The sequence below is a fragment of the Sturnus vulgaris genome, chromosome 7, assembly GCF_052056855.1.
Source record: "Sturnus vulgaris isolate bStuVul1 chromosome 7, bStuVul1.hap1, whole genome shotgun sequence".
In the NCBI taxonomy this organism is placed as follows: Eukaryota; Metazoa; Chordata; class Aves; order Passeriformes; family Sturnidae; genus Sturnus; species Sturnus vulgaris.
The window spans coordinates 10,112,322-10,132,832 of NC_142249.1; the positions used below are offsets into that span (position 1 = coordinate 10,112,322).

General features: G+C 36.6%; 1 protein-coding gene across 6 annotated transcripts in view; it reads right to left on the minus strand.

Annotated features, from left to right (window-relative positions):
* LOC106855919 (calcitonin gene-related peptide type 1 receptor) overlaps positions 1-19,990 on the minus strand; it is a 196,390-nt gene extending 176,400 nt beyond the window's left edge. For 4 of the 6 annotated variants that reach the window (XR_015804774.1, XM_088167753.1, XM_088167755.1 and 1 more), the window contains exon 1: positions 19,882-19,989. Coding sequence is in view for 5 of the 6 variants with exons in the window: in XM_088167753.1 (XP_088023879.1) it covers positions 19,882-19,922 (41 nt within the window). In the remaining variant the exon portion in view is untranslated. Of the gene's footprint in view, positions 1-19,881 lie in introns of all 6 variants that reach the window. The other 2 variants (XM_088167754.1, XM_088167757.1) reach the window with 1 other exon arrangement.
* Between the last annotated feature and the right edge of the window lie 521 nt (positions 19,991-20,511).

Genomic DNA, 20,511 nt, shown 5'->3' on the forward strand with positions numbered 1-20,511 from the left:
CTTCTCTAAATGACTTGCTCCACAAGGATTCTCAGTTCCTGACCAGGAACCTGTGCAATGCTTTTCTGACAATTTTCCATTCAGCCTTTCTCTTCTAAGTGCCAGCTGCAAAAGGCACATTTCCAAGCCTCTGCTTAGGTGCGCACATTTGAAAAGGGTTGAAGGGAGAAGAAATCACTATCAAATAATGAAAATACAAAGCCTACATCTTTAAGATGACAGGTCGTGCTTTGCTGAACACAAGAATATGCTTAAATGGCAGATGCCTTCAGCTCATACTATAATCTACTTGCTTTAGTTTGAGCCATACTAGACCATAGCTACTGATTTTTGGAGTGCTCAGGCAGATAATGTGGCTGACAAGCTGAATGTCAATCTAGACAATGAACTGGCAAATATGATGGGAACATGCAAGTCTGGGTTGATGTCTCAGGCTGTTTTTCTCTGATTTTAGAATGAATGCCATAAGCTGAATAAACAATTTATATCTGCACTATTCCCAATCAGAGACATCTAAACTCATTAATGCTTATTAAGTAAAAAGAACCCTCCCTGTCAATTCCTTGCTTGTGTTGAAAAGCAAGTTCAGCAAAAGCATTGTCGAGCACCCATGCACCTGTGCAATAGATTACAGTAGGAATGCTTCCACCTTGTACAAAAGGCAGTGACTTACAGGACTTGAGGTCAAGGAAAAAGCATAAAGAGGAAAACATTAAAAGGTCCTTTGGAAGGTACTGGATATTTTTTTCCTGTTTAGAGTTTTAATGCATGCTTGTCTTGTTCATATTATCTTGATAATTGATAACCTACATACCACTTTGATTCATGCAATAGTATTTGTTTAAACTCGAGCACACATAACATACAAGTTTTATCTGATAAACTCTGTGCTGAATAGTTGGACTGATGTTGGCCCCAATCCAGAGCTTGTCCTTGATCCTCCCGAATCCTGCTTCTTTTATATTTAATTTAGCATAATGTCTAGCACTGCATCTGAGCTGTCAGCAGCAAGAGCTGCAGGACAGAAAAAGGCAACCCCTTCATCCCCCTGTGTGACAACTCCTGGTGCCAAGTTAAATCAGCTTTTCCAGCAGTGTCTGACAATGCAGAGGGAGCTTAGGTGGAACAAACTGTTCAGCTCCGAGCTGGAATGGGAGAGTATTGACAGAAAACAAGGAGCAGGCTTAGTGTCTCAGTGGAGACATTTAAACAGGGCTCTGTGGGTGCTGTGTCAGCACTGCCACACAAAGCACCCACACAAACTTCTCACAGCCAAATCACTTCACTTGGAATTAAAGAAGGAAGAGACACTCAGAAGATCAGTAATATTTAATAATGTGAGTAATGGCTTGCAGGAGCCAGTATTTAGTGGTTTTTTTAAGCCTGAATTTCTGATGAATTTTATGTTATTCCATCAACTTCTCTGACCTTGTTTTTGACCATAGCAAAGTGCAAAATATTCCAAATTGCAAATTACGTAGGAAAGTGAGTAACACTAGCTCATGTTTGGATGTGAATTTAATCGAACATGAAGACACCAGAATTACACATCTCTTTCATCAGTCCCATTCTGCTGAGAAAGAAATAAAAAGGAGTTTTCTGACAAAAGATTCCATGAAGCCAACAGAAACAGTAGTGCTCATTCAGCCCAAAAGAACATTTAAGACACCTGCCAGCCTGACACACAAGTGCTTTGGTTATAAGCACATCAGGAAATGAGAAAAAATTCCAAAGTGTCAATAAACTTTACTTTGAAATTACAAGCTTACCTACAGCTCTTTCAGCTAATTTATTTTCCATAGCAAAATCATCTATGATGAAAGCTCTTAGAAAGCACATCCATGGAAACAGTGAGCAGAGCAGCACACCTGATTGCAGCGAGGCAGCCCCAGAACAGCAGATTTGTCACTGAGCAGAATCTTTTACCATCATGTAATTTTCTTTGTTTAGATTTTTTTCTTTTAATCTTCACAAAGTTTATACTCAAGGTTTATGAAACTTATTTTTCTCTGTTTCAACTTCTGATTTTTATTGCTTTGCTTCATTAAAAACAGTGACTTTTTTCTGTCACAAAACAGAAGAACTGGGAAATACGGGAAAATATATAGAGAATAGAGAGGGTTATTTCAACCTGTCATGAACAATATCTAGTAAAAGCCGAAATTTTATTGTAAAATTTTTTTAAAGCACTTTAATGTGTTTAAGTGGCTAATGGATGCAGAGGTGAACAACCAATGCTGTGCTTCTCAAGTGAAATGAGGCACTTTCATGGAAAGAATTTTTGTAATAGAAAGACAATTACGTTTTTTATATCCTCCTTGGAGCAATAAGGTTGCTCTAACAATCTTGAACACAGAAACCACTTGTTTTATCCTTTACTCCCTATTGAATTTAATTTGCTACATTCTGTAGCATACATACATTAAAGTAGCTAAAGGGGAAGAAATTTCACATACAAGTTTTCGAGCAAATTACTTGTTCTGTGAAAAGAAATTTTCATAATGTCAGTGGTAAATATCTTGGTTCATAAAAGCCTTCCAGGTCTCTACTTTCCAGTAAAAAGCAGTTGGAATTACAGGAAATTTCTGAAAATGTAGGTTTTCCATAGTACTTTGCAGTGAAGTATGCATTATTTTCTATAATGCATTTGTGCTGCATCTATCTTTGATATAAAACCAAATCACGTATATATATATATATATATATATGTTCCTTCTCTTCCTGCATTTATATTTTTGACAGAAGATGAATGACCTCTTTCTTTCTAGTTCCACCTTTTATTTTTAATGTTAAAGAAAATACATTAAAAAGCATGGTTGCATCTATTATTGGCTGTTTTCTTCCCTGAGATAGAAAATCATTGCCACTCACATCTGGAGTGTCTCAGGACAAAATTAAAGCTTCATAATAAAAAAACACAGGAAATGCACATTTCCAGCCACCCAGCCAAATGGATTTTTCAATGCAATCAATTATTAGAAATAGAGTTTGGAATATGGATCCTTTATAGTCAATTTCTAGCAAGAAACTGGAAACATGAGTATAGAATATTGATAAGAAACTGTGATTTTAGCTCTCTGAGATATAATTCTCCTGAATTTTCATACCAACACCAATTGCATTTTTCTGATATTTTGTGCAGTCTTTCCCTAAGAACACTGGAAAATTGAGATAAAATGACAGGAGTTGCCAAATTCTTTGCACTATTGCAGCAGAGGTTTTGACTTGTGACATGAATGACTCTGACCAAGTGACAGATAAAGTTAGATATTAACAGCAGGTTTAGAAGTATTTGCAGATATATTTCTACCTGATCCACCAGTCAGTTTTTGGGAAAACAGGCCTGTTTGTTTCCAGAACCCTGAGTTTGTGCTTATACTCTTTTACACTGTCAAAGAAATCTTTAATCTTTTTTTTTTTCACTTCTGTGAAGGAAACTCTGAAGCTTTAATGTTCTTTTCATTGTTCTGGTTTGTTGTTTTGATTTGTCTTTATTTTCAGAAGAGAAATACAAAGGAACACCAAAAATATTTCTCACCCACCATCTGATATGAGTTCAAATCACTGCAAGTGATTGAGATTTGGCTTTAGAAGCCTGGAACTAAATAGGAGCAGCTGAATCATAGCTGAGAATCATTCCCTGCATGATATGAAAAGGTCTGACCAGTTTCTGCAGCTGGGCTGACCATATTTTACCCTTTTGCTCAGGCCCTAATATATTCAGCAATGTCCCAGAATAATTTTCATGGCATCTACAAAAGGAGATTTGAACAAGAAACTACTGTTGACTGTTAGACCATAAAGAACTACACAGAATAAAGTCATCTAGTACTTGTGTATTTAACAGTTCAGATTGCTTATGCAAAGCCTTCAGTTTGTTATAGATTATAAACCTGCTAGAGACATACAATGCATATGTTCCTACATGGATATAGAATTAAAAATTGAAAACTGAGGGTATACTGCCTTTTGGCAGCTTCTTGAAAAGAATGAAAAATTGACATTCTGTAATATCACTGTTATCCTGCAGTCATACACACAGACACCGAGAGCAAATGCAGCCCCTTTTTCAAAATTAATTTCGTTTTGTGTTTTCTGTTTTGTATTTTAGATGGTCAACTTAGAAAAAAAGTCCAAACAGATAATTGGTAGTCACTGCCCAGGTGGCAGGGGATGGACAAGAACTTTTTGCTGTTTTTTTCCCCTTTTATCATTTCAAGTTTTCAGCATGTAAATCTGCCCCCCTGTTCAGCATGGAAATCTCCTCACTACAGAAAATGCTTCTTTGGGGATACAAAATTAATTCCTGTCCAAAGGAAACTGGGCAAAGTGCAAATATAAGCCATAAGAACACTTTTGATTGAAGGAGCCCTGTTAAGATTCAAGGCAAGTGATATTTTTTATCAGGTCTCCAAGTCTGACCAACCATATCCACTGATTTCAGGAGGTAATGAAGGTGCCAAAGGCTGCACTCCATGATCTGTGGAGATGGCATTCAAAGCTACTGGGCATCCATGAATGAGACCCCTCCTGATTTACTCATTCCTTTTAACATATGAAACTATTCAGAAGTCACTTTTTTTAGAACTCTGACTTCTTTTATATCTTTGATTGTTGTTTAACTAAAACCAAGAGGCATTCTGCTCTTTGTGGGCTATCAAAAACTGAAACATTCTGATTTATTTAAAGATTTTCCTGTTTAGCCAAGGTGTTTTGCCCAGCCGACATGCAGATTTCCCTTTTCAAGAACAAGGCAAGTTTTTCTCCTTTCCTAAAAAGTATGACAAAGTTAGAGCCAACAAAAGTTATTATTTTATTACAGCCATTTGAAAGACTTAGAAATTTAAAAAGAGAATTATTTCATGATCTCTGCTTTTGTTGGCAATTACAGCAATGGTATCTGCTTTCCCGAAAATTGATTACTAGAACATAAGAAAGTAAAATTACTGAGATTACTTTGTTGAGTCATATATGTGACAACTTGTTTTCTGGAACAATTTCATAAAATCAAAAGACCTGTATGGATTTCTAACCTACAATATGAAAACCTTTCTAACCTCACTAATGAGAAAATGTGTTGAGTAGGGGAAAAAAAATGAAATGCTTAGAAACCTTCAGGGTATTTTGGGTTTTCTGAAGTTGGTGACAGGTACAAACATCTGAAAGGAGACACATTACACCACCTTAGCAGTGCTGTCTTCAATAACCCAGCATGGAAACACGAGCCTGCCTTACAAAACAGCCACATTCTGGGTACCCCCTAAGGCTGCTCTGTTTGGAGATTTTAGTAAAGTTTTTTACAGTTTTGAATGCAAAGAAAATAAAGCTATCCCAGGGCTATAACTGAGGACAAAACTCTATCCTCTAAACATTTGTGCTTATAAATATGCTAATCTTGCTATCATTTTGCCTTAGAAGGCAGCAGACTTTCCTTTACAGCTCCTGACATGCTTTGATGTGCTGCCCATTTAACTGGTTTAGATGGTATTTTAAACCAGAATTTAAGAGCATCAGACAACACTGTCACTGTCTTCAAAAAGAAGCTGTTGTTGCTGTAACCAAAGTTTAATAACCATGTGGGAGGGAGACAAGTTCAAAGCAGAGATGGGAAACTTGGGACCTCAGTAACATCTGGTGCCTTTTTCACAGGTTAAGAGAGTTAAATTGCACAGCCCTTCAGAGAAACGATTCTATTTGCTTCAATATCCAAAGATAATGCAAGCCACAGAGGATGACAGGAGGGCTGGGGATCCTGATAAATCAACCATTTAGAACAGTCTATCTCTTTCTACAGAACCCATCAAAAACTTACCGGAGCTCTTGGGCAAAAAAGACAAGGCATTTTTTTAAGTTCAAGGATCATTTGCACTAAACACCCCTGACAAGCAAATTTATTCCAGCATGAATATTTACAACACCTGGCTGTCTGAAAGCAACCAGTTTTTAGAAGAGGTAAATAAATCTTCAACTTAGTAAATGATAGGGCTGGGAAGTTTTATATTTCTTCAGTGAGAACCAAATTTGATCCAGGAACTAATGGGGAGAAAGTGAACCTTTCCTTTGGCTCCAGGGAATTTTGGATTAGGCTCTTGATGGAAGTTATTATTTTTTACTTTAAAATAATATCCACTATTTAGAATTTTCCACTGTGCTTAGGAAGTATGATTCAAATGTGAAAAACCAGCCCACTCCCTTCAAAGATAATGGCTAAAAAACTCCAAACACCTTTTTTCAAGTTAAGCCTCTATTGCCAAAAACAATGAAAAATACAAATTTTGTTAACTTGGATTACTCAAACCCAGCTTTGAATCTTTATCTGTTTCTAAAGAGAGAAAATTAATAACACTTGGCACTTTCTATTTCTCCTACTGTGCCTTCTCTCCTCTCCCCTCCCACTGAAGTGAGTCCGAGTTGATAAGAAAAGCAGATAATACAGAGAAAAGTGAGAAGTTCTTCATATTTCTCTCACTCTCAGGTTGGAGAGATTATTATTTTCATACAGCCTCCTCCCCCATTTGTGGCCCTCTCATACAGGAACAAATATTCAGCCTCAGGCTCTCAAACAGGTCCCAGGAGAAGGAATGTGGATGATTCTCAGATTTGTCCCTTTCTCCCAACTGACAAAAGCCTTTTTTTTTATTTTTCTGATCATTCTTTATAGCAGTACTTGCATAACATTGCATTTTTGCCTCACTGACTGTCAGCTAGCACCAAGAAGCATCCTTCTTTTTCCTGGCCACTTCTAAAGCCAAATTGATTCTTTTCAGCCTCTCCATGTTAGCCATTCAAATCTTATTGGTTGACACTTTTGCTTCTAAGCTTTCATCTACAGGGACATGTCACCTTTGGGAATTTAGTCCAGATGACTGAGACAAGCATTCTTCGTCATTAATTTATATTTCTCTTTCTGATTATAAAACCACCACAGAAATCAGGTCTTCTCAGGATGAATCCTTCCTTAGGTCCCAGACCACTGAATACCACAGGTTTTTATCACATCCTGACACTAACAGTCAGTCCTTTGAGGTGCATTTTACTGGGGAACTAAAACCTGGTTAATTGTCTAGATCTAGTTACAACTCTGGACTGAGACCTTCACTTATGAAAGACTTGTCTAGAGGGAAACCCTTTCAGAATTGAAAATATTGTGAAAAAAAAAAACAACCAATTTTCTAAAAACCTTAAAACTAAATGTTCATGAATAATGTTGTTACAATATATAAGCTACAGTATGAAGAGCTTTAGAACTGGATCCTTTCCAATTCCTCATTTTTTTCCATTTTCAATTACCTGTGACTCCAGAACTGTTTGAAAATAAATTTCATAGTTTTTATTGCCCAAACTGCAACCTGGAATTAGAAAAAAATAATTTACCACATAAGAATAAATCTAGATTTAAATTCTCATATTTTATAGACATTTAATAGTAAAAGCTCACAGAGAAGAAAACCTTTCTGTGGCTTCCCTGCATGAGGGAGGCTTAGGTTGGTTATTGGAAAAGGTTCTTCCCCCAGAGAAGGGCACTGGACAGGCTGCCCAGGGAAGTGATCACACCACCAGCCTGACAGAATTCCACAAACATTTGGGCAGTGCTCTCAGGCACAGGGGGTCATCCCTGGGGTGTCCTGTGCAGGGCCAGCAGTTGGACTCGATGACCCTTGTAGGTCCTTTCCCACCCAGGATGTTCCATAATACACAGGAAATAAATTTTAAACAAAATGAGAGAAAATTAAACCATCTCATTAAATTCTTCAGGATGCTGTCATGGTTTCAAACACCCAGAAGCTGTAAAAAAAAAAAATCAGCAATACCACATAAAAGTTTATATTAATCCTCGGGTGCAGGCAGTGGAATGCAAGCACTTTATTATACATGTGGTTCTTACTGCTCACAAAGCCCACATTCCATGCCAGGGCTGGGAAATGGATGGCATGGCAGTCAAGGATTTATTCTCACACATACAAGAGTTTGCACACAACACGATTAATAAGGTACAAGGAGGACTGATGTCGATCCAAATGGGAATCTACTTTATTTTATGCTTCTGGCTATTTGCAAAAACCAAGAAGTACCACATGTCTGAAGTAATTTTAATTGTTGAAGACTTTTGTTTGTTTATTTAAAAGTTAAATGAATTAGAATTTAGGTTTCTTTCACTTTTCTTTACAGTTTCAGTTCACAAACAGCATTGCCACTTGGGATTCCTGCAGTAACCCGTGAAGGCTGTGACAGAAAGGGCAAAATAGGAGCTAAGAGAAATTGGCTTTAACCCTAATTGAATCAATGGCTCATTCAATGAAACACTACCAGGACACATCTAGCTCAGCTGGAAAAAAGGGTTCACAAAACAGAGCTAGCCTGGGGAATTCCTCACTACAGAAAAAGGGTTATAGAAATATATGGTGAACTAGAGACATTTTTTTAATCAAAAGCCTGAATCACAGTTTTCAGACTAAGCTAGGATTTATTCATGTATTTCAAGTATGCTACTGTACCAGAATAGCTGCAGATTCTTTGTCCTTATTGTGTGCCTTGTTATCCTTAAATTTGATCTTGCATTGATCAATGTAAGGCATGACAGTAACCAAAGGCATCAGGATGCTTCAAGGACAGACTTTATGGAAATACAGGGAGATAAATTTTAATAAATTTTATTCACATCACTGTATATGCTTTACATTTTTTCCAGTCAATAATTTCCATTCACACACCCCTGACTGTAGGGAGAAGCAAAACCCTGTGACCCAAACTCCTTGTTTTCTAAATATGAATGGCACTTTGTCATGGATTTGTGAAACTGTGACTAGTTTCTCTACTTTCTTGTTGTTTATTGTGCAGAAAGACGTTTGATTCCTGGCACTTAAGAATGTAGTAAATTATAAGAAATATTCCTCCATTTTGTGTTACATGACATGAGCCTACTCCTACAAGGATGAGTCACTGTGTTCACTGCAGTTCAAACACTCTGCACAGCACTTTTATCAAAACTGTTCAAAGCATGGCTGTTCTATTTTTATGTTCACCAGAAGCAAACATTTTCAAGGTAGGTTTGTATTGGACTTACTTTAGGTCATGATTTTTAATCCTCTGAAAATGTATTCACTGTCTTTTCCAAGCATTCACAGCCAGCTGATTTTACACTAGCATTTTGCCTTCTCGTGATGCCATATGCCAATTTCTGGAGACCATCATGCAAATGACAAGAATTTAAATAATTTGTCACATCCTAAAAGCTGTAAGTCCCTGCTGTATGGCATTGTCGTACAACTGCATGGCTGCCAACTTGTTCTTGTTGATTTAGGAAGTTAGAAAAAAAAAAGTAAAACGTGAAAGCTAAAGACTCAGAATGATAGCAAGTAAAATGAGATTATTACAATGACTGAAATTGAAAGGTAATATAACTTTTTGAGAAGGATTTAACCTTGAAAAATAAGCAAACACTTCTAGAGAAAGCAAAGGTTTCTATACTGTGCTGAAACCGTAACACAGACAAATAAAACACAAAACTAATTTTCACAAAATCTCACAAGACTATCCACAATCCTATTTTGACAGTCCAAACTGTTACCAGAACTTTTAAGAGAGTACAGGAGTTTCTCTCCCCTGCCACCTTCCAATATTAAAAAGAAAAGATTTGGGTTTTTTTTCAAATAATTCAATACCTATGGAACTAAACATTAAGATCCATTCACAGTTCTTATCCTAGCTCTCAAATACATTTAGCTGCACATGAGAAAAAAAAAATCCAGATTGCATAGTACGGCAATGAATATCGTAAGAGAAATAAAACAAATGAAGGGGAAAAAAGCCACAAAATAAAGAAAATCTGAATCTCAGCTGATCCTGCAATGGACAGCAACAGAGAAAGCCATCAGGAATTTTATCCTGCTAAATGCCAGCATATTTCACTCACTTGTACATACTCTTGTACAGAACACCAGACCTATGCTAAAGCAGCAAGCAATGCATGGAATATAAAAATTTATTATAACTAGAGCAGCAAATTCAGAGCAGTGACTCTGCCCTATTCTCTCCCTGCATTATCTCCTGCAGAGCACATATTACCCATCTTTAGAATAGCAACATTATGAATAAATCAAATCATTCACCAAAAACCCCTTTGAACATTTGAACTCTATGACCATTTCCTAAGGGAAAAAAGCAAACCCCTCTAAGTGGCCGAGGCCACAGTTCACTGCTCCCATGCATCTGACACAAGGGGGTACTTAAGGTGAAATGGATTGGAAACATTTGTTAAATAATATTCTAAGGCACACGAGGCAGGAATGTCAGAGAGGTAAGATTTTTTTTTTTTTTAAAGAAAGTTTCATAACAAGCCCAAGACCTTTATAAAATGGGAGTTTAAGCTCCTACTGAAAATGTATCTGCCGTCCTAAAACCAAAACAACATAATGGAGAAATTCCTATGGGCTGGTTACTGATCCTAGATTTGCTCTAACAGTTAATCTCCCTGAAAGGCTCTTAGAGCAGCAATAAGGACAAAGCAGCTCTCCCTACACATTAACTGGAATAGTGACACAAATTCAGCTGATAAATGGTAACACTTAACTTGCTATTGTCTGCATACACAGGAGACTTAGTTATATCTCTGAATATCTGCAGTAAATCACCATTCTAACTGGGGCACTGCTTCGGGTTCATGTTGGTGGTTACTTTTGAGTTTTCATTCTTTTTTTAATAAGCTTCTCATTTTGTAGCTAAACAGATAAATCACCATTCACTGATATCAAGAAGAAGGTCACTCTAATTGATCTGACATGAAAATAGGAGGGAAATACCCTGACTTCATTTGAAATTACATCTCTGATCCTGAGATACTGTTGACTCCCTGTCCTTTTGAAGCTCCCGTCACATGTTCTTGAGAGTAGCTGGCATTATTTCATAGTTTAGTTACTTTATTAGGTGCTTTCAAGCATCAGTTGGTGAACATATAGGTACAACTACACAATTCTGCCAGCTCTTCAAAAACTATTTTCTAAATAAGTAAGAAAAATCAGGAGTGTGTGAGTGTGTGACCTCATCCTTTTCAAAGCATGTAAGCCAAAAGAGACTAATAATAAACATTTGTGTGAGGTGGTAATAGGGAGAGGATGCCCTGTGACATTGATTGTCTAGAAAGCTAATCAAAGTTTGCAGTCATATGTATAAGCATTAAAAACTCAGTTACCTTGATACTCTGATATTAGCTCCCATCTAACCAAAGAACTCAGATTATTCACCCTGCTAAATTCTGTAAGGGTTACTTCTTGTCTGGCTAAAATATATCAGCAGAATAGGTAAACCAAGATTTGTATCAGACTCAAATATTTCTAAATTCTAAGTTTCAGTCATTGAGGTGTTAAGGACAACTCCAGTGACTCAGTGTCTTTTGATTCCATAAATGTCATAGTATAGACTGTATGGCAACAGTTCAATCCTAAATTGCCACTGAAGCAATGACAGTATAAAATTCATTTATGACTGAAGAATAGTAGAGATGCCAAGTGCCCATTTAGCACATTTATTATCCAAAAAAATGGTGGTGTCATTTCCATGATTGAATACATTTCCTTAAGTGGCCTGACTATTTGAGGGAATTGAATTTTAATTACTTTCTGATAGAAGATTATGCAACATATTTAGGCACAGAACTTAAGTATGTGGTTTAATATTTCCCTTTCACTGAGGAAATCAGTAAAAAGAGAACTGAAGGAATACTTTCCAAACTGTCTACTAATTCAGGAATCTCAATTTCAGTTACCAGGATGGGGTATCCTGAAGGAACTTGAATATTTGTACAAAATTCCAGCAAACATTACCTGAAGCATAAATAGCTGTTGCCTAGATAGAGCAACCAAGCCTAAAGTTAAAAAAGAGCTGCTAGGCACCAACTGATAGTATGACTTTATAATGAAAGGTGCCAGCTGAATTCAGGGTAACTAAATGCAGCTGAAAATTATTGCTTAGGTAAAATAATTCTGTAGTTCATAGGACAGGAGTCCAGTGTGATTCATTCTCCACATTGAAAAATAATTAATTCCACACAATTCCATTTCTAACAATGTAATGATTTGAGGATGAGGATATTCACCTTTTGGAACAAATAGAAAGCAGACTGTGCTCCAGCAAAGTAAAGAGTTTAGAGAATGAATAATAATTACAGAGAACTGAAAGAACCTGAAAATATTTTCTTTGAACTGTTGAAGGTGTAAACAGAAAACCAGGGTTGGGTTTTTAACATGATCAGCAAGGGTAGCAATTACTTGTTTTTCCCCAGTGGCTGAGTAGTTTAGGAGCCCTTTTTGAGATGCAAGCCTGTGCAGAACTCTGCTCTTAGTCCACGGGAATCAGAGTTGAAACCCTTCATTTTATAGGATTTTCCTAAATAGCAACTTAAAATGCTCAGTGCTGAGCACCAGTCCTCATCACTGAGGGGTTTCCATTCCTCATCACAGGCATGAAATCAAGAAAGAAAATCACTCCATCTACACCCCCCCTAGCAAAGACATACCCAGAGAATAAAAATCCTAAGTGGAATCCTTTAGCAAATAAAAATCCTTTAGGAATCCTTCAACCGACCTGACACTTGCCATGTCACACTGACATTTTGCTAGAGGGGACAACATCCAGTCTATGAAGTAGCCCCAAAATCTTTATTGACTATCCAGTTATGGATCCCTGGAGCCATTCTTGCTTTATTCTGTCCACCACACTTATTTCAAAAAATAGCTCCTTTTGGAACAAAGTCAATCTGTAAATAAAAATATTATACAGACTGTTAAAGGTGCATTGCTTTATGAGCTCCTGTTGGGTTTTCTTGTGGAATCTAAACTGCAGTGTACAGAATTATCTTGGGAATTATGGATTAATATGTGTATTTTGCTTCTGACACCTTTATTAAACTTGATATCAACAGCACAGACTAGCATTTCATTTCAACACCTTGTTACAGTACTTCTCCTGATTTATTTTACTAACTGTGTCTTCAGATGTTGACTCAGACCATTTTCTCTTTTCATTACCAAATACAACAAGGAAAGCAAAATAATTCAAAAATAGGACACCATGCTGTTAAGATATTTCCATCCCAGGAAACATTTCTGATGAATTCTTTTCTATCCCATGAGTACATTGTTCCACATATGTCTGACATATGTGATGATTTTTCACCGGAAATACATTTCAGCATTTAAATGTGTGGGGGGGGGGGAGGTTGAGACTTTATTTAAGTTTTTCATAAGCCACTGTAACAAATCATGGTTGTACAGTCTGTACCTAAAAACATAAAAGAAGAGAATTGAGGGGAGTGGAGGGGGGGGGGTCATATTTAATAGTCTATAGCACATATGTAGATCATCCAAATAAAAAAAATTTGTTTTGAAATACAGAAAGCAGAACAAAGGATTGTATATGATGATCCATAATAGTAATGAACAAGTAAAATCATAGACTCTACTAATGTGATCTGGATGAGATTTACACAGTATCTATTTAAAGAAGAGAAACAGAAGTGAGTTTAGCAGTCTTTCTCAAGTACTTCTCAAGTTAGGCAGCTTAGGGGGGAAAGGCTTTTGTTCTATCTTTGGGCCAACACCACTGAAAGTTCTGCAACCAACTGATGGCTCATGGCTCCTGCAAAGGGGCCCAGCAGCCCCAGCCCGGATGCTGATGAGCAGGAACTTTATCATGGCACATTAGGATAATTCCATCTGCAAAGAATATTGACAGAGGCTTCCACAGAATTAATATTTCAAATCATTTCCTTGTTCCATCAGCACTTCTCTGCATTTGCCAGTCTTTCACATTTAATGTAGTCTGTAGGAAAAGCTGCAGCTAATTTGTCTAGTGACCCTAATGAATGAAACAAATTATTCTATTTACTTGAGTAGCATTCTGATTCAACAGCAATTTTCTCAGCACAGCAATTTCAGTGCAGTTGCAGTGCAGAGAAATATTTTCAGCCAATGTTTAGTCATTCTCACAAGTGTTATTAAACACTGTTAGTCATACACCAGCCATCCGTAAAACACTCCAATCTTGTATTAAGAAATGGGTATATTACAGGGAAAGTCAGGAAAAATAGCAGAAAATATTACTGACAATTCCAAGACAGTCTATAAACTGAATAAGATTCTATAGGGCTAGCTTGGATATTATTTGAAATAAAATGTTAATACTATAACACATCGTTTATATTTGACATTTGAGTATTTTCTGCAGTGATGTGCAGATAACAATCATTTGTCCAAAATCATATCTTTACAAACAAGACAAAGAATTAAATAAAAGCCTTAATATTTCACTCAGTTTATCATCATGAAAGCAGAAACATCATTGTTAGATCAGAAATTATCTATAGGGCAACATATTTGGGAGATAGATTTAATGGTATAATCACATTAAAGGATAAATTCAAAGTTAACTGTTTGAAAGTCCTCATTAGAGAGAGTTTGTGGTAAATAGGTATCATAAAAATCACAGTTTGAATTTGTTTTGTTTCTGGGCTGAACTAGATTTCTGATATTGTTGGGTACCTCGCATAATTCAGTATTTGCCTCTTCTCTCTGTGATCTGATTAAGGTTTAAAAATTTAGGAATGATTAATGATTTGGATGTAAAATTTACACTTAACAAACCCCATTTCTTTGACGAGTTGGTTATTTGTAAAAAACCTTTACATACATAACTTTGTTCCAATTTTAATATACACACTTTTTTTCTCCCCAAAGCCTTTTTTAAACAAATAATCATCGGCTGAAATAAACACAGCTTAAATGGTGTTTTAAATTCACCTGTACTTAGGAGGAAATAAAATTATCCCCAAATTAAATTAAAACAAAATTCACATGCAGGAATAGTCATGTGCATTCAGTGGGTATTTTGCAAGATAGCACTGCTGCTAAGACACAACTCAGTATCTGAAGCATGCAGTGCTTTTATGGAACCACATTCTCTCCCACACTTCAGCCCTGGCTCTCCACATCCCTTCAGGCTACACGAAAACACCACTCTAATTCAGAGACATGACACTAAAAAACATTGTTCTGATTCCAGCTGTTGGTTAGTCACTTTAATCATCTGACATCAAATTCTAGTGCCAACCTAGACACTGAACATGTAGGAATAGCTTAAAATTACTCGTGGAATGGGGAAATATGAGCAATAAGTTAGAGGGAAATTCCAATTTCGTCTACTTCTAAATGACAGGTATTTGCAAGGTTGCCCTTGAGGGTATATTCATCTCCTTTTCCTAGCATCACAGACCCCTGCAAACATTTATTACTGAACAAAAGACCATCACTTAGAGCTTTACAGACTGCTGAAATTGTAGTTTCTGCCTCATCACTGTTTGACAGCTCTGACAGAGGTTATACAGAGGGCTTTGGAATCAAGCTTGCAATGGATTGGTCATGTCATCTGTGCAGATGGATCCCCGAGAGGGGACAAACACACAGCAATCCCCTAACACATGAACACATTTAAACTCAGATACCTCAAAGCATTAGTAACTGTTTAATACAATCCTGACATTAATTATTAAGCAGTCACAATGGCAAAACAATACTTGTGTACTAAAATAGCTGTAACGTTTACTCTGACAGCATTTGCACATGCAGAAATCATTTATATACACCAATATGCTCCTCAGGTTTGTACCTGGAATAACCATAAAGAGATCACCTTGCTACTGCTAAGATCCAGCTCCAGACTCACTCATGTTTCATGACCACTTCAGGGCAGCAGGTCACAAGGGGACACAAGGGGCTCAACCTGCAGCTTCTGCAAATCCTTTAAACTTTTGATGCAAAAGATGTGCAACAAAAATCCCCAGAGAGATAACACCCTCTTAAACAGCTCTGCCCCATTAAACTGTGGGGCTAGAGACAGATAATGGCATTTGGGGCATTAGGCAGTGAAGACCCTCTTTAGGAGTCTCTGTTTAAGGCAGAGGATTTATTTACCCTTTCTTGCCATTGACAAATAAAACCACTTGCATTTTGGAATTCTGAAACTTCCTCTTCTTCTACTAAGAATATGTTAGTTTTAAGTCCTTCTAATGACAGATAATTGAAAATCTATCAACTCACTAACCAATTTCTTCTAACTACTTGGAATCAATTTTATTTTAGTGTTTAAGAGTGTGGTTAAGTCTGGGGAATAATGTAGCAATACTACTAAAATTCTTCAGTTTGAAAGAGTTCTGGAAACTCCATCCGATATTGCTGATAGTAATGGACAATTAATTTGAACAGCAGAGAGTAATCCAATTTGTGCTCTAATTTGTGCTCTGAAGGAAAATTATTTGCATGATACAGAAGTACATGTACTTAAAAGAACTGATGCCAGGAGAATTTAAAATTAAACTATCCTAATATATTACTGGTATATCACACCATTTAATTGTTATCAGATTTTCCTCACAGAATGCTAAGTCCCAGAATGCTAAGTCAAATATTGGTATAGGCACCTTACTGATATCTTATTTATACATACTATTTGATACTAAGTATTTAATTTCACTTTCATCACCCAGACACAAACTTCTAAAGATCCTTTGCCAGGTACATCAGTTATTGTCATTCTCAACATAGGCAGCTAATATCTAATATAAACAGAATAAATTATTTGCATTGGATTTCATTTATTCCATATTTCTATTTTTTGGTGGGTTGTAGTACATACGTAAACATGTCAGACTAAGTGAAAGATATGAGAGGTTGACTGCATGACAGCCACTGGAAAACATTTAATTGTTTTTTTCCCTTTTGTATTAAAGTATGCTTTATGTAGAACGTGTCACTAAGCTTTTTATTGGCTTTAGTAAACCTTCAAACACAACCACTTTTAGAAAATAACTTATATAAGGTAATCAAGTTCACATTTCTATTTATATATGAGACTAAAGTATTGCAAATCTTCTGCAACTGTACAGTACACAAGAAATTATGCAAGCTCTTCACCTAGAAAGCACAGGACAAAGTGACAATAATAAAGAAGATTTTGTTGTTCAGTTTTACAGTTTTAGCTTAAGTCACTATATTTAAATAGTTCCAAAGTCCTGTCAGAGCATTGTTGTCTGTTATGCCTTTATCACAAACAGCTGTCACCCACATAATGGCTCCAAGCAAAGGAAATGTTGGAGAGTTTCTTTTAAAATCAGCCTAGAAATTAAGGACTGTTATCAGAAGCAACAGCCAACATCACGACGGGCCATTAACTTTTCACAGGAAAGAATAAAAATCAGATATTTTCAATCTAGTGCCTTTTAACCATTTTAGAAGAGGTTTGAGTAGTAATCATGGCAAATATCCAGAGTTCTCCTCTTAGTCTGATATCAATTTCTCTACCAGAATGTTCAAGACAGGAACAGGTGTGAACTTTCTCCTATGCTCTACATTAAAAAGTGAGCAAACCTGGTAAAAATAACACAATGCATTGAAAAGCATATTTTTGGTGCTTGGGCATTAATTTCCTTCACCTGATGACTTGCAATTAAAGAAAATAACTTTGGAGGCTTTTCCTCCTGAGGGAAGATCTATTTTCTTGCAATCCCCCTAGAGTTAGAGGGGAAAAACTATTTTTTCCAACCAAACAAATGATTTTAATTCAAGGGTTTGCAGAGCCGACTTGCAATTTTTAAGTTACCCATATGACGTTTTCCATTTTGGACATTTAGATCTAGTGAATTCTGTAAACATGCCTTTCATATGTTTTCCTTCTAATCACACCCATCATAGACTATGTCTGTAGTTTTTAATTATTTTAAGAATTATGGAAAACTCTGTTCTTTGCTTTTCTAATTTATTTCTATTACCTAAAAGAATCTAATTGGAAAATTTTTCATTTGCTGCAGATGGAGTCTCTCATTTTACCTATCGTTGTTCCCTCATCAGTGTGTTCTCCTCTGCAATGATGGACTGCTCAGGCTGATCACTGACTCTCTGAAAGCTGCTGGCTGCATACTCCTGGAGGTCCCTGTCACTTAAAAAAGGGTCCAGGCTTCCAACTCTCTAAAATTTTCTTAGGTAACCACAACAAGAACATGCCAGCAAAGTAATTCTCCACATTGCAGATGCAAAAACTGAAATAAAATTTTAAATACTTGATCTAGTCACAACAACAGACTTAATAAAAAAGATTTACATCCAAACCTGGTTTTAAATCTAGTCAGCTAACTGATTTCATGTAAAATGTTGAATTTATAGGCAGTAAATGTGTTCTGTCTTTCAAGCAAAATGAGAAATAACGTGCACTGATTCCGTGGGAGTTTCCCCACTGATTCATCCAGCTCTTCATAATCTAGTGGCTGAAGATTCTAATGTATATCTGACTAGTTTTTCATTATTTCATCTTCTCTCCTTATGATCCCAGTCTGGTGTCCACTGAATTCAAAAGAAGCAGATCAATGGCTTCACATGGCTTTCAATCAGCTGCAGAAGTGAGATAAGGCTGGTTGCAGAGTGCAGGCAAATGTCAGAGCAGGGAGTGAGGCAGCATCACCCCAGCCCTGGCTCCCCTGCAGGGGAGGAGGACTCAGGGCTGTCTGAGGGCTCATGCTGCCTTCACCCTTCCCGAGGTGAGCCAAATGCCTGAGCTCTCTTGCCCATCCCTAATTGCCCTCCAGCAGGGATTTTCCAGGCCCTGTCTGGCTCCAGAGGAAGGAAACATTGCTCTGTACTCTGTACACAGCCTTACCCTCATTAGAGTATTGTGCACCATTTAATACTCCTCACAGCGTTTTCCATAACTGCTCTTCAGTGCCTACTGTAAGGAGCAATCTTCCTGGTACTTGTAAGAGTATCATATATCAAATAATATCCTTTGCACAGCAGCCTGATATCATAGCTGAGAGAAAACAGTGAGACAATGACATTAATAACCCCAAAACCAAAACATTAGATGGAAAGAGCTACTTCATTCACCCAGGAATAGCATACTGATGCTGTACATATGTAGTTTATAATTACACGAGTATTGTACCTAATCTATTTAATCAAAGTGCAGACTTGATATATAAAGCAAAATCAGAACTTGGTATCTTCTCCCCCAATTGTTATATGTATTCATACAGTTGAGAGAAGTCAATTCTTCCCGTTCAAAACTGGAAAATTTCCTTCCTTGCAGTTTGGACTTGCAGCTGAGCTAAATAATCTGCATGGAAACAGAAACCATTGTTTCCAGTCTTGAAAGATCTGTCCATTACAAAAAGGAAATGTTGGTGGCACAACAGCAAAGAAACCTGAACAATCAACTCCTAATGCTTAGGATAAATCACAGATTTTAACAAGCATTTTGATAGTTAAATTCTCAGGCTTGATTCAAAAAAAAATAGAAATTTATTGAATAGATTGATTGATAGCACTAGAGTCTATAACCGTAAAGACAATGAGCTTTTTGAACTATCAAAACAAATCTAATTCAGTGTGTGTTTGGCAGAACTAGTCTTTCAATAGAAATCACTGAAGTTCAGTTTGGAACCATAAATACTGAAGCACATACAAGCTAATTACACAATATTCATGTTTGACACTTCTTTTTAAAATGGGAAATCTTGTACATTTTCATGGTTTATAACATTATTCAAATTCAATTCTACCATAACACGATATTTTATTGGTTTAAAGTGTTTATTGGAAAAACCTGATAATTGCTATTAATTAAAAATTTAAGGAAATATAAACTCTTAATAAAATTTAGTCAAAATTTAAGCTTCAAATTGCATTTCTTTTACAATTACTTAACTGATCTCAGTGGAGCTCCCTAAATTTACACTGTGTAATTAAGATTAATTCTGGGCTCTGACTGGTGTAAAACGTACAGTCTAGAGAGAAACAAAAAGTTCCTTTTTGTCTAACAGAAGGAGCAGAGAAAACTACTCACTCTGCTTGGTCTTGGATTTGATCCTTGCTCCTCAATCTCATCAAAGAGAGACTTCCTCTAAAGGCAGGGGATAAAACTCCTTCCTCACTGAGCTCAGTGAAGCCAGAGTTTTTCATAAAATGCTTTGCTCTCTACTGGTGAAGTCCCCAGGCAGCACAAAGCTAACAAAGGAATAATCAGTTTCAACTGCATCTTTACTACTTTTGGTCCACAACTAAATGCAAAAACATTTTACAAAAGCACTAAGTTCCTCTGTAAAATTAAGTAGTAAGTTTATTCTGGCCTAAGTCAAAAGCAGAATAAATTGCTCAGTGTAGACAGGCCTGTAACACTAACACTGATTATTCTGGAACCTTCATAACATCCATGGCCTTTAACACGAACTGGTGCTTTTCACAGATCATACACGACTGGGTTAAATTTTTGTCAATTCCCCTTGATAAAAAGCCTCTGGTAGTATAATGGTTATTCCATAGTCTCTTTGGATTAAAAACATTTCTTGGAGTGATCTAGCACATTCCATCTCCTAGCAACTGAATTAACAATTACTTAAGTAACTTAAAAGCCTGTCCCATAAGGCCATAACTGGGACAAGGGGAAAAATTGGTATTCTGCAGTGCCACCCAGGAA